The sequence below is a fragment of the Hyperolius riggenbachi genome, chromosome 5 (assembly GCF_040937935.1).
Source record: "Hyperolius riggenbachi isolate aHypRig1 chromosome 5, aHypRig1.pri, whole genome shotgun sequence".
In the NCBI taxonomy this organism is placed as follows: domain Eukaryota; kingdom Metazoa; phylum Chordata; class Amphibia; order Anura; family Hyperoliidae; genus Hyperolius; species Hyperolius riggenbachi.
Window position 1 is genome coordinate 203,463,529 of NC_090650.1, and position 15,839 is coordinate 203,479,367.

Sequence of the window (15,839 nt, forward strand, 5' to 3'; positions counted from 1 at the left end):
AGGAGACACAGTTCCAACTGTCCTGTGTCCTGATCACCCCTCCCAGCTGCATGTGCTAGGCTTCAAATGTCAAATTCAAAATGTAAAAAAAAAAAAAAAAAAATTGCACCAAAACAGCAGAACGAGAACAACATCAGAAATCCCATCATGCTTTGCACAGCATTAGGGGAAAAATGCCCGGGCAGTTTTTTTCTGTGCAGCTAAAAATGAGGCTTGTATAAGAGAAAAAAAGTTCTGATGCTGTGAAACAGTTAAAGAAACACCAGGCCTTTCCAGTGCTGCTGAGTAAATTTTTAGTCTGGAGGTTCACTTTAACAACTCTACCAACCCACCCACCTCTGTCAAGTTTTGATTGCTGTCCCTTAATTCCTGTCCCAGAACCATCAGGGTTCACATTTATATGAATTTTCTGGAAAAAATAGCTTTATGTGTTATTTAGATGAGCAGTGTGTATCAGTGTGAGTATCACCAGCTTATCCCGGACCTGCTGGAAAGCTGCTGTCAATAGATATGTTGATTTACGGAACAGTCGCATTCATAGTGTTTCTGAAGCTTCTCTTATTTTTATGTAATAATAGATTGTGACTAAACATGGATGGAGATATATATATATATATATATATATATATATATATATATATATATATATATATATATATATATATATATTCTCCAGCTGTCATATGGGACACTACCTTCACTACCTTAAAATACTGTCTGTTGTAAAGGTACAAGGGAGGATTTCTGCAGATTGATTAGCCACCCTATTCTCTCCATAATTCCTTATTTGGACGACCTGGTAATCTATGTACAGTCAGAGCAACAGGTTGTGGCACACAGAGACCTAATGCTAGGTACACACCATACAATTTTCTGTTTGATTTACCTGCCAGAAAAAATAATTTCCAACATCTTGGAAATTATCTATCGACTAGCCACCCTAATCTCGATTCATAACACTGAATCTACTGGAAAGATTAGAGTGGCTAGTCAATCTGCAGAAATCCTCCATAGTGCCTTAACAGACAGTATTTTTAGGTAGTGATGTCTAGAAGTACCATTACCGATAAGTCTATCTACCGATAAGTCCATTTGACTAGTCCTGATCATGCTATCATATGACACAATCAGAATCAGAACCAACTTTATTCGCCAAGTGCGACAGACGTCGCACCCGGAATTATTTGTGGACACATGGCCATTGGCAAAGTACAGGTAGTGCATTGATCAAGAGATCGCATCAATATGGTACAGAATAAAAACTAAAGAACAACAATACAATTTCAATTGACTAACAACAACCACAATAGCTCATAGTGTAGATAGGCAAGACAATTGTGCAAACAATGCACAGTTAACGAAAAATAACTTTCTGGAATGTAGGAGTTTGCTCTACAGGTGGCTTGTTTTCCTTACAAGTCCCAATAAAACGGCCAGCAAAAATCCAAGCGCTCCCTGACTCCACCATCAGCTCTTAGCACTTGCTGAAAGTGTATAGGAAACGCACAGAACGCATGGTATTATGCTGCGGGAATGCAAAATTTTAAAAAAAACTTGCTGGAATTGTGACTGAAGAATTGCATAAAGTCCCATTAAGAAGTGTTACACATGATTTCGCATTTTGTGAAATCGCAAGAAATTCTTGGCAAATTGTAGTCCCTGTCTGAGGCCTGGAACCCACTGCAAACCGCAAACGCTAAACGCAACCGCTAGCAATTTGTAACAGCGGTTTGCAAGCGGATTCATGCGCGTTTGCGGTCGCGTTTTGCAACATTGTATTTTTTTGCCCAGCGGGTGCGTAGCGTTTTGCGGTTTGCGGTTTTATCCTGATTGGTCGTGTGAATAATTTTTCATTTTGTTACATTGCGCTGCACCGCAAAACGCTAGCAGAACCGCTCAGTTTAGGTTTTGCTGAGCGTTTCCACTAGCGTTTCAATACTTTACATTGAAGCGCTAACGCTCCCAAAATGCTGCAGGTCCTGCGTTTGCGTTTCTGAGAAACGCAAACGCTCCTGTGGAAGTTGCCCCATCCATTAACATTAGCACAGCGTTTTGGCAAACTGCTAGCGTATCGCAGTGCTGCCAAAACGCTGCTAAAAGCGCTCCTGTGGGTTCCAGCCCTTACAGATTTTTAGAGATCTGAGCAATATCTCAGTACTGAGCTCTTTGTGACACCTCCAGTGTGGATAATGCACAGTGTTACCTGCTCATTACAGACCTCATTAAGCAGTGATTCTAGTTGCAGCTCAGCAGACCTCAAACAGATCTTAACAAAACAGAACTGGTAAAAAAAAAAACACTCTGCAAAAGAAAAACCAAAAAACAAATTTCCACATAGTCAGGTCCATATTGGGACATCGACACAAATCTAACATTTTTGGCTCTATACACAGCCACTATGGATTTGAAATGAAACACACATGATGTACTTTAACTGCAGACTGCTTTAATTTGAGGGTATTTACATTCAAATCAGGTGATTTGGAGCATTTGGAGTTAAGGGAGCAAACTTAATGGGACAATTGGCCTCTCGGCTGTTCCCTTGCCATGTGTGTTTTATTCTCTCATTATCAAAATTACAATTAGCAGATAAAAGGTACAGAGTTAATTTCAAGTGTGCTATTTGCATTTGGAATCTGTTGCTGTTAGCTCTCAAAATGAGATCCAAAGAACTGTCCCTATCAGTGAAGGAAGTCACCATTAACCACTTTCCCCCCGCCCGTACGAATTTCTCCGTCCCTTTTTCCATCCTTTAACCCCCCCGGGACGGAGAAATCCGTACTTTGCACACTCCCGCCACTGTCCGCGCTCCCGCTCGTAAACACGCCGCCGCCCGCTCGCCCGGAGATCAATGAACGGGAAAATCCATTTCTGTTCGTTGATCTAAGCCCCGCAATGATCCGCTGTTCTCCGATGGGCAGCGCGATCATTGTGATCTTACCCAGCCTCCAAGTACTTCCTCCAAGCTTCCGGAAGGACGCTTGGAGGTCGAATTAAAACAAAAAGTTACTGTGGCCATCTTGTGGCCAAATAGTAAAACTACACCCTACACATTTTTCACATACAAATAAATTACTTTTACACAAAAAATTAACTCATTACCTCCCACACTCCCAATTTTTTTTTTTTTGTAATTAAAAAAAAAATGTACAATTAAAAAAAATACATAAATAGTTACCTTAGGGACTGAACTTTTTAAATATTTATGTCAGGAGGGTACAACACTGTTACATTATAAACTATGGGCTTGTAATTAGGGATGGACGCAAAACTGAAAAAAATGCACCTTTATTTCCAAATAAAATATTGGCGCCAAACATTGTGATAGGGACAATTTTATAACAGTTTTATAACCGGGACAAAAGGGCAAATACATTTCATGGGTTTTAATTACAGTAGCATGCATTAAATAAAAACTATAATGGCCGAAAACTGAAAAATAATTAATTTTTTCCCAGATTTTTCCTATTTTCCCATTAAAACACATTTAGAATAAAATAATTCTTGGCATAATGTCCCACCTAAAGAAAGCCTAATTAGTGGTGGAAAAAACAAGATATAGATCATTTAATTGTGATAAGTAATGATAAAGTTATAGACGAATGAATGGAAGGAGCGCTGAAAGGTGAAAATTGCTCTGGTGGTCAGGGGGTAAACCCCCTCAGTGGTGAAGTGGTTAAGCTGAAAAAAACCAAAACAAACCCATCAGATACCAAAAACATTAGGCGTGGCTAAATCAACCATTTTGAACATCCATATAGGAGAACTGTAGTGAGAGTTATATGGAGGCTGCCATATTGATTTCCTTTTAACCTCCCTGGCGGTAACCCCGTGTGTGACACGGGGTAAGCCGCCGGAGGGTGCCGCTCAGGCCCTGCTGGGCCGATTTTCATAATTTTTTTTTTGCTGGACGCAGCTAGCACTTTGCTAGCTGCGCCAGCACTCTGATCGCCGCCGGCCCCCGCCCGATCGCCGCTATTTGCTGCGGCGCGCGCCCCCCCCCCCCAGACCCCAGCGCTGCCTGGCCAATCAGTGCCAGGCAGCGCCGAGGGGTGGCCCGGGACTCCCAATGACGTCAGTGACGTCGGTGACGTCATCCCGCCCCGTCGCCATGGCGACGGTGGAAGCCCTCCAGGAAATCCCGTTCTATGAACGGGATTTCCTGATCGGAGATCGCCGAAGGCGATCGAAGCGGGCGGGGGGATGCCGCTCAGCAGCGGCTATCATGTAGCGAGCCCTCGGCTCGCTACATGATTAAAAAAAAAAAAATTTTAAAAAAACTGCTGCGCTCCCTCCTGGCGGTATTTTTCATACCGCCAAGGAGGTTAAGCAATATCAGTTATCTGGAAGCCCTGCTGAGCTATCTGCCTGCAGAATCACACCAGAAACAAGCATGCAGCTAATCTTGTCAGATGTGACAAAAATGTCAGAAACACCTGATCTGCTGCATGCTTGTTCAGAGTCTAGGGCAAATAGTATTAGAGGCAGAAGATCAGCAGGATAGCCAGGCAACTGGTATTGCTTAAAAGGAAATCAATATGACAGCCTCTATATACCTCCCACTACAGTTCTCCTTTCAAAAGAAGGAACACATCGGTGAGCTCAGCAACACCAAAAGACCAGAGAAGACTATGGAAAACAACTGGTGGATGACTGAAGAATTGTTTCCCTGGTGAAGAAAACGCCCTTCACAACAGTTGGTCAGATCAAGAACACTCTTCGGGAGGTAGGTGTAAGTGTGTCAAAGTCAACAATCAAGTGAAGACTTCACCAGAGTGAATACAGAGGGTTCACCACAAGACGTAAACCATTAATGAGACTCAAAAACAGGAAGGCCAGATTAGAGTTTGCCAAGCGATCTCTATAAATTTACCCAAAGAAAGAGAGCACTTATGTAACTGGTAGCATTACAAAACCATTTAATTTGTTTTTCCTTCCAATGATTTTCTGACAGGTCTTTCAGCATTACGTTTTTTAACCTTGTACTAACTCTTGTTTCCTTTATGGCAGAAATGGCAAAACTTGGATTTGAACTGATGCTATGTGGAGATGTGGACTTGGACTTGATAAAGGTGTATACTTTGTGTATATAATATCACTATGACAACAGCATTATTTCACATTACTGTGGATCAGAGGAGAAGGATGCGTGTAATGTGTACATTATACCCATCTGCTTCATTATATTCCCCCAATTTAGATTAGTAGCAGTTGTAAAATCTTTGAGAAAATGAGTGTACACAGTCCATGGCATGATCATCACAGATTATGGTCAGATCAGGCTGGGATAAGGTCATGAAAGGTAGTCTCTCACTTAAAGACCTGATTTAGCATCATTTTTTTTGTTTGTTTTTGTTTTGTTTCCTTTCTTGTTTTAGTACATATGATAGTAAATATGCATCAATAAACCGAGCATATTTTTTGTGCATGGCATGCGGTTTTTTTGTTTGTTTTTTTTTTTTGGGGGGGGGGGGGGGGGGTGGGCAATAAATATAGCTAATTACCTGATTTATGCCTCTAATTTTTTTCCTCTAGCCACTTTCTGCCAGTATTGTGGTACTTCCTTGACCACCACAGAATACATCACCTGACTCTACCATGTTGGTGTAATGCTGGGCATACACCATGAGTTTTTTTGTGGCAAATAGATGGCTCAATAGATAATTTCTTTTTTTTCGTTTCTACAGACAATCAGCATGTTCCAAAGTAATCGGGCCAGGGCAGTAAAAAAAAAAAAAAACAGCTTCATCAGCACGTTCTTATGCCCCGGCCTAAGCTTAAATTAGACTATGATATAAAACACACTGTACATTATATACAAATAACAATACAATAACACAATAACAAAACATACAGAGAGAGAGAGAGAGAAAAAAAAGAAAGAAAGAAAACCAGCCGCAAACGAACTCAAACAATTTACTATCTATGTTTTGGTTAATTCACCGATGGAAAAAAGTAGTGAATAATCTTCAGCTGCTCTTCTAAACTAGAGGTCCACAGAGTATAAGAATTCGTAGGTGGTGCTGCTAAATCGCTGGATAACTCAGAGTTAATACTTTCCTCAATTCTTAAATAAGATGAGGTTTTTTCTTTCCATTCCCTCAAGCTAGGTATAGAAGTGGCTTCCAATGATCTGCAATTATTTTTGGAGCTATTAATAGTGCGAAATTCACGTCCTTCCACATAATGTCATCCTCAATGCCAGAGCCCAACTCTTTACTGTATCCAAATAACGCTACAAATATATCCATATTTAAATTAAGATCAAAATGTCTATTAATATAATGAAAAATGCCATTCCAAAACGGCAAAATCAAAGAGCAATGGTACCACATAAGTAAATAGTTAGGGGAGGGAGCCAGATTCTGCCTAGGATATTTTTCCAAACTGGACCTGATATTGGAGTCTTCAAGTCTCGCTACCATTTAGCAAAAATAGAAGGCCGGACAGATTCGTCCTGCTTTTGAAGAAATCCATAGATCCTAGAGACCACCTTTGGGGGAATTTTTCTCTCTAGGAACATATCTTCTAATTCATTAGTTGAATGCCTTATTTCGCCAAATTTTTTTTAAACTACCCATTATTCTTAAGGCTTGAGCCGTGTGAAAAATATTTAGTGGATCACTATAATTATAGATGGTACCACTCTCTGATTTCCTTGTTTCGAGTATCTGTCTAAGGTCGTTAATGGTAGACCTCTCTGTCAGGAAACGGCCCGCGGCACGCCTGCGTATACGGTTCCCGACTGCGGGTTTGACCAGGTCAAGCGGGGAGCAGTCTTAGTCAAGCTAAAACAAGGCTGGGACCCCTCAGAACACCTCTCACTGCCACCACTAGCGGTTCGCTAGACACTTCCACTCTGCTGTCGAGTCCACAGCGCGCAATCCGCGTTTTCGTATTCGGGTTAGCTTTGCGCTTAGGCCGAATACGGGAACGCCACGCACCCACACACACAGTTGCAATCTTACACTGTAGCGAAGCAAAACCACTAACAGTCGTTCCGAACGATACTGTTAGCCACTCTGCTGTCGCTACTCGCACTGGCGTTTTCGTACGTTGGGTCAGCTGCGCGCTTTAGGCCAACGTATGACAAACGCCCCCACACACAATGCAATTACAATTTCATACGGTAGTGTTGCTCAAGCATACAATTAGGCATGGACTTATACACAGTTGCACTTCAATCTCTTCTAGGCTATGAGTGTTAGTTTAGTACAGCAGAAGTCAAGCTTATTAAATAATAATTTAATATTCCACGGAAAAAAGTGGAACAATGCAGAACAGAATATATACAAAAGATTACAAAAACAAAGTAAAAAGTTACAAAGATAAAAGTTACAAAAATACACACACGGATATTTGCGTAAAATTAAACGGGGGAAAAAGAACGTTACCAGCTTAGGTTAGAACGTCGTTTAACGGGAGGACGCCGTTTTTCGACTAGGAGTCGTGATCATCCCTAGCTATTCGCTACCTCCAAGAGAAAATACCTGTGACTGTTCTGGACCAGCTTAAATAGTCTGAAGTGTCCCCTGGGGCATTTAATGTCCAGCCCCCAGGAACTAATGCAATTTCCCCGTTTGTGACATCACCGAACGCTTGTCATAATCTTCCTGTGATATGCGAACTTCAAAGGGTTCCTGTTTCAGCTTTTTGAAGGTTGCAGATTTCACAGGTAAGATTGTATCCTGAGAACAACAAGTATCCTGTTTACACTTACAGATTTCAAAGCAATTCTATTTCCAGCCCACTATTCAGACCTAATTCAATTTCCACAGGTAAAAAATGGTATCAAAAGGACTTCACCCATTTCCAGTAGGCTGTCATGTACATTTCAAACATTCCTGTGTTAGTCTCCAGACTCTGGTAGTCTCAGGATGTCAATGTTGAGCTTTGCCATTTAATCTCTGATCACATCCATCTTTCCTTGATTCATAGATCTTATATTCCAGGTTCTGATATCAAATTGTCTTTTGCAGCATCGGAGCACTTCATCAATTTGATGTCCTCAGCTTTAATCACTCAGTATAATTAGCTCTTCCTCTACTTGTACCTGTCTTTCCCAGTAGATTGTTGGGCATCTTCAGACCTGGGAGAGTGCCACATTGACATAACTTTGGTTGCTTCTGTTTATTTGGTTTTCTTGGCAGAAATTAATTGGAGTGGGCTGCCTGTACTTTCTCCATTGGATCATATTTAGTCTATTTTCTGCAATTATCTGCTTATCTTCGGTGGCCCTACAGTGTATAGTTCATGGCATTATTGAGATACCATACACAAGCCCCTTTACCATGGCAAGGTAACGATGGGGAAAGGGGAAGAAGTCTCCACCTGTGATAAAATTCAGAATGTAAATTGGGGTGTTGTGCTATGATATTTATTGACTTTCCTTCTGTCTATTGTGTCAATCTAACATGGAGGCTAGACCATATGCTGAATGGTGTAATGGTTAAGGGCTCTGCCTCTGACACAGGAGACCAGGGTTCGAATCTTGGCTCTGCCTGTTCAGTAAGCCAGCACCTATTCAGTAGGAGACCTTAGGCAAGTCTCTCTAACACTGCTACTGCCTATAGAGCGCACCCTAGTGGCTGCAACTCTTTGAGTCCGCCAGGAGAAAAGCACAATTATAAATATTATTTGTCTTGTCTTGTCATGTGCAGCTCATGTGTCTGTGTCTAACAATAGCAAGATGGTTGTTGTGCTAGAAGTAGGTGTGGCTAAGGTTACGATAATCTGAAACAGGTTAGCTGTGGGAGGAGTCAGCTAGGATAAGCCAACTCAGACACAGGAGAGAGGGGCTTTTTTTGTTCCACAGATTGAGAGGGAAGGACATGCTTCTCTGGAGTCCTGTGCAAGAAGGGAAGCATGTGTAAACTTGGAAAAGGAAAGTTTCTTCCTCTGCGAGTCCGTGGTCTGAGCATCATTTCAGGGTGTTTGTGAACGATATGTAATTAATTCTTATTGTAAAGGTTACATAGTTACATAGTTATTTTGGTTGAAAAAAGACATACGTCCATCTAGTTCAACCAGTACAAAGTACAACTCCAGCCTGCTCCCTCACATATCCCTGTTGATCCAGAGGAAGGTGAAAAAACCCTTACAAGGCATGGTCCAATTAGCCCCAAAAGGGAAAAATTCCTTCCCGACTCCAGATGGCAATCAGATAAAATCCCTGGATCAACATCATTAGGCATTACCTAGTAATTGTAGCCATGGATGTCTTTCAACGCAAGGAAAGCATCTAATCCCCCTTTAAATGCAGGTATAGAGTTTGCCATAACGACTTCCTGTGGCAATGCATTCCACATCTTAATCACTCTTACTGTAAAGAACCCTTTCCTAAATAAATGGCTAAAACGTTTTTCCTCCATGCGCAGATCATGTCCTCTAGTCCTTTGAGAAGGCCTAGGGACAAAAGCTCATCCGCCAAGCTATTATATTGCCCTCTGATATATTTATACATGTTAATTAGATCTCCTCTAAGGCGTCTTTTTTTTAGACTAAATAAACCCAGTTTATCTAACCTTTCTTTCATCCCTCGTATCAATTTTGTTGCTTGTCTCTGCACCTGCTCTAAAACTGCAATATCTTTCCTGTAATGTGGTGCCCAGAACTGAATTCCATATTCCAGATGTGGCCTTACTAGAGAGTTAAACAGGGGCAATATTATGCTCGCATCTCGAGTTTTTATTTTCCTTTTAATGCATCCAAAAATGTTGTTAGCTTTAGCTGCAGCGGCTTGGCATTGAGTATGATTATTTAACTTGTTGTCGATGAGTACTCCTAAGTCCTTCTCCAAGTTTGATGTCCCCAACTGTATCCCATTTATTTTGTATGGTGCTAGACCAGGCATGGGCAAACTTGGCCCTCCAGCTGTTATGGAACTACAAGTCACACAATGCATTTGCCTTTATGAGTCATGACTGTTGCTGTCAGACTCCTGAAAGCATTGTGGGACTTGTAGTTTCTTAACAGCTGGTGGGCCAAGTTTGCCCATGCCTGTGCTAGACCATTGGTACGACCAAAATGCATGACTTTACATTTTTCAACATTGAATTTCATCTTCCATGTATGTGCCCATATAGCCATCCTATCCAGATCCTGTTGCAGTATGACACTATCTTCCTGAGAGTTGATGATTCTGCCCAATCATCATGTAATTGTATGTAATACTTATTGTAAAGATTGTATGTGTATGTTTTCTCATTTGTGTTTGCAGTCGCACAGTTCTGCAATTGCTTGTGTTTAGCATTTTCTTGAATACTTTGCTTTAGTAAATTTTCTTGCAACAAGTGTGGGCTCCTTAGCAATTACGGTATATTGAATGCAATCGTAGCATTACACTGGGAGAGGAAAGATTTTACAATGGGCTAACTCTGACTAAATAATTTATAAATTAATATTGTAAACCAAAAAAAATGAGCTATTTTATTCAATTTTCTGTACAGTTATTATTCTGCCTAACAAGACGTTTCTTTCAGGGACTTGCCCACTCAGGCAAACAGCTGTCTTTCATGGGAGAATTGCTAGATATTATCCAGAGTTCCCCCAGCCTCTGCAGCAATTCAGAGCTGGAATCAACATCTCAGGGGTAAGTTATCCTAACTTATAGGAAACCTATAACCTGGGGAAAATATGGATTCTGCCATTGTCCTTACCTACTAAAATGTGCTGCAGATCTTCTTGCACTGGTGTTGTGCGGGGGGTGCGACCCGCACCAGGTGGGGTGACCCCAGCCGCCCTAGAGGGGGTGCGTTGCATGGAGGGGAGAGCCGCAGCCGCGGGGAGGGCAGCCTGACCTCTCCCTCCCTCTCCCAGGGCTGTCCTCCGTGCTCCCCCCTCCAGAATTCATAGAGCAATGCGCAGGGGAGCCGGTGTACTAAACGACTCACCTCCCTGCGTTCCCATCGCCGGACACCTACCTATCTAACCTATACTGGGGGCACCTACCTATTCTATACTGGGGGGCACCTACCTACCTATCCTATACTGGGGGCACCTACCTAATCTAACCTATACTGGGGGCACCTACCTATCTAACCTATACTGGGGGCACCTACCTAATCTAACCTATACTGGGGGGCACCTACCTATCTAACCTATACTGGGGGAACCTACCTAATCTAACCTATACTGGGGGGCAGCTACCTATCTAACCTATACTGGGGGGCAGCTACCTATCTAACCTATACTGGGGGGCAGCTACCTATCTAACCTATACTGGGGGAACCTACCTATCTAACCTATACTGGGGGGCAGCTACCTATCTAACCTATACTGGGGGAACCTACCTAATGTAACCTATACTGGTGGGCAGCTACCTATCTAACCTATACTGGGGGGCAGCTACCTGTCTAACCTATACTGGGGGAACCTACCTAATCTAACCTATACTGGGGGGCACCTACCTCTCTAACCTATACTGGGGGCAGCTACCTATCTAACCTACACTGGAGGCACATACCTTTCTAACCTACACTGGATGCACATACCAATCTAACCTATACGGGGGGCAGCTACCTATGTAATCTATACTGGGGCACCTACCTATGTAACCTGTATTGGGGGAACCTACCTACCAACCTAGCCTATACTGGTGGCAAGTATACTGGCTACCTATATCGGAGGCACCTACCTAACTAACCTATACTGGGGGCACCTACCTATCTAACCTATGCTGGGGGCAACTATTCTGGCTACCTATATTAGCCCACTGCCTTACAGTTACCCCCACCCATGTCATGTCCACACCCATTTTTTTGCCGCTGCGTGCTGCGCTTTTTTTTGGGGGGGGGGGTGTTGGTGAATTATCCGCACCGGGTGTCAAACACCCTAGCTACGCCACTGTCTTCTTGCTTTATTTTTTTTTCTGAAATGTTTATTTACAAGTATGCTGATTACAGAGAGAAAAATAGAATTGGAGGAGGATTAGAACCACGATTAGGTTGTTGAAGCAAAGGTGACCCTGAAGTAAACTTGGGAACTATAAGCAGTGTATATGATACTGCTGTCAGTAAAAACTTCATGACCAAAAATTCAGCACCTGCAGAAGCAAGCAGAACTGACAGCAAAGTGTGCCCATATTCTGAGTGTTCTTGTTGGTCAATGAAGCCATTCATCACATTAAAGGACCAATAGGGAAGCTTGAATTGTCAAAGGGTAGGGTGTAGCGGTTCATTTCAGCGCAGTGGTATCTGCATCTCAGAAGTCCCATAGACTGCAGTGTAAAATTGCCGCTATGGGGCGCCAGGTTGTTTAAAGAACAAGTGACACCCATGCTAACCTAAAAATAAGAAACACACATTAGATAGATAGATAGATAGAGAGATAGATAGATAGATAGATAGATAGATACTAGTTCTTCTTGCATAATGGATGTATTGCATTGTCTACGTTATGATTCCTGTAAATGTTATAAAGGAAAAGCAGAGAATCCTATTCTAGATAGTTTCCATATTGGTTACCTTTGCCCTCCTGACATCATTTCCTACCTCACTCTTTTTTGTTTTGTTTTCCCTCCTCTTGCTAATTATGTATTCTTTACCCGCTTCCTCCCAGAGTCTTCAGACACTCCCACTGAGGTCTATACTAGGAAGTGCACTGCCTTATGTCATTAGGAGGGGGGAATAAAGGAAAGAGGAGGAATATATTATAGATAAAAAGACCCCCAGCATGCAGCTGTTTAGCAATTGCAATGAAAGGGCCAGTGCTCCTAAGGTATGTGGTAACTCCAAACTATAACCGCAGAAAAAAGTTTTGAATGCAGGATTAGCATCTTTATCACTAAATACACTCAGACCAGTTGCTGTTGAAATTTGATTTTTATGGTGACCATCTTGCTTTGAGTATGGCACAAATGTTTGGCAGGCACTGCCACACACCACCCCTGCTGAACACAAGTGGTGCTTGTGTTCAGCAGGGGTGGTTAGGCTTGATGCGATAAGCGGCAAGTTCAGCAAGTGCTACATAGTGATCAGCAAGAGGCACAAGTGATCGGCAAGCTGTGAGAAACTCATTAACTTTTTGACATTTCCATCTACAGCACTGACGAAGCTTTTGTCACTTACGCACATGAGACTGAGGAGCTGTTGAATGAACTTTTCTCCAGCGTTCACTTCCAGGCGACTCTGACACCGGAGTGCAACCCATGGCCAGCTGACCTGCAGGCTTTGCTGCTCCCAGAGGAAGCCCAGGAACGGTACTGCAGCATTGTGCACATCTGTAACCTTACACTGGGTACACACAATGCAATTGCCCACCCGATCGACAGGTGATTGGACAGGAAGTTTCATTGTGTGTACATGTCCAAAGTGCACCCAATCTATAAAGCAATTGATTGTCCAATTATAAGTGCGCAAACTCGTTCACTTTATCGATCGGGAGCTGATCGGACATGTCGGAAATATTTGCCAGATTCCCGCCTGTTGGGTGGGAAATTGCATCGTGTGTACCCAGCATTACACAATAAAAAGCAGGGTTTTCTTGCTTTAATCTGCTACTAGCAGTGCAAGTTATAAATTCTAGAATCTTTAACATCATGTATGCTTATACTGTGTATTTATTGCATGGGCTGGCTAGATAACCTAAGGGAGAACCCTAGATTACCTAGTGGAGTTCCTCAGAGCCCTGTAATCACAATTGGCCTTACCAGTTTCAAAATAACATTATGGCCAATGTAAGTAAGACTGTTTTAAAGTATCCAATTGCTGTTTGTGAAGGAGCTTTGTGCCACTATAGGAGTTAGTTGTCTGATTACTGCTATATTTACATACAGCCCAGCTAGCCCCTGACAGCAAAATCACTGCCAAGCTGTTCCCTCAACAAATGGTAATATGGTAAAGTATACTAATGCAAGTGAATTGGACCCAGGCCATTGCTAAACTAGGTGAACATGGCTCTTAGTGCAGTGGCCAGGCGTGTCCCTGAGGAGACCCCGCTGTTGCTGTACTTTCTCCATAATCCGTTTTTATAATGTAACAGGACATTTAGCATGTACCTGCTTTACCAAATGCAGTTTATTGGGGTATTGCAACTTCATTCTTATTTATTGTTGGGCTTCAGACTTTGAGCAGTAGTTGCTCTCATAGGAAGGCTCTCTTATGTGACCTTTTGAATTGCATTGGCTTGTAGTCTGTGACCTTCCTGTTTACATAGCAGTTTGTGAGATGTTTAGGCTGTAGGTTATTTGTCTAGAGCAGGGCTGGGCAAACTTTGTGCGACCTGGGCCACATGTTGCTGGCCATATCTCCAAGACAACAGTGTCACATGACTTGCCATCAGGATGTGCCAGAGCGTAATACGCTGGTACGTCCTTACGATGTGTCGTGTTGCCATGGAGACACACCGCTGGAATCGGCGATCAGGTGAATTTTACGTTATCCCCCGTTACCACCCACTCACGACTTTGCAGGGGGGTGGGGAGGAATCTGGCCGATGTGGGCCGTACTTTGCCCAGCGCTGGTCTAGAGTTCTAATTTAAAACCCCACTCAACTAACCCCACTGTAACTGCCTTGATTGCCTAATATCAAATTCAATACCTGGTCATGAGCCCAGACACTGGCCACTTCCTGCACTACAGACTGTTTGTGCTATTGGCTACAGTCTTCTCTGACAGAACCAACATGTGCCTTCCCCCTGCAGTCTAAACAGTGGGGATCATGCATTCCAGGCATAATTAGCCCCACCCACAGATTCTGAAAGCTTTCCTGCTGAAAGAGGAGTTTTCTGGTCACGTGATAAAAATTTCAGGACATGATTAGTAGCTTCAGAAGTGTGTGTGTGTGTGTGTGTGTGTGTGTGTGTGTGTGTGTATATGTATATGTATGTATGTATGTATATGTGTGTGTATGTATATATATATCAGGGCTGTGGAGTCGGAGTCGTGGAGTCGGAGTCGTGGAGTCGGGCAATTTTGGGTGCCTGGAGTCGGAGTCGGGAAAAAATGCACCGACTCCGACTCCTAATGAATTTGTAACTGTAATTAAAATAGAAAATATGATAAAATGTTCTATTTCTCAGATAATAGTCATTAAATATAATGTATATATACAGTATATATACAGTAATAGCTGTGCTTAGTCCACAAAAATGAAATAAACCAATCAAAATTAGTTACTTGTGCTGCTTCAATAAAGCAGTCCCCGTATTTTTAAGGTCAGATATACATATCTGATTGTGACTGTATATATGATGTGTACACAGGAATCTCTTATATATACTAAATAACATCTATGCTGTAAGAATAAAGCCTGATGTGTAGCCGTGTCACTAATAGAGATGGTCAACGAGATGGAAATAATTCTGCATTGATGCTGATTTATGCAAATGTATGCACTCTCTTTGCTCATGAAATCAAATAATTTGATATGTTATTAAAATTTGGTTTGGTGACTACAAATTAACCACTTGAGGACCCACCCTTTACCCCCCCTTAACGACCAGCGCTGTTGTAGCTGATCTGTGCTGGGTGGGCTCTGCAGCCCCCAGCACAGATCAGCGTGCAGGCAGAGCGACCAGATCGCCCCCCTTTTTTCCCCACTAGGGGGATGATGTGCTGGGGGGGTCTGATCGCTCCTGCCTGCGGGTGTTGCGGGGGGGGGGGGGGGCACCTCAAAGCCCCCCTCCGCGGCGAAATCCTCCCCCTCCCTCTCCTACCTGGCCCCCCCTGGTAAGCCGGGCTGCACAGGACGCTATCCGTCCTGTGCAGCCAGTGACAGGCTGTCTCCGGTCACATGGCGGCGATCCCCGGCCGCTGATTGGCCGGGGATCGCCGATCTGCCTTACGGCGCTGCTGCGCAGCAGCGCCGTACAAATGTAAACAAAGCGGATTATTTCCGCT

The 15,839-nt window shown here is 42.9% G+C and overlaps 1 protein-coding gene across 2 annotated transcripts in view; it reads left to right on the plus strand.

The window, feature by feature from the left end:
• Positions 1-15,839, plus strand: part of HAUS7 (HAUS augmin like complex subunit 7) — a 53,373-nt gene that overhangs the window by 18,738 nt on the left and 18,796 nt on the right. For both annotated transcript variants that reach the window (XM_068234559.1, XM_068234558.1), the window contains exons 4-6: positions 5,011-5,072; positions 10,482-10,591; positions 13,043-13,198. In XM_068234559.1, coding sequence (XP_068090660.1) covers positions 5,011-5,072; positions 10,482-10,591; positions 13,043-13,198 — 328 coding nt within the window. The remainder of the gene's footprint in view (positions 1-5,010; positions 5,073-10,481; positions 10,592-13,042; positions 13,199-15,839) is intronic.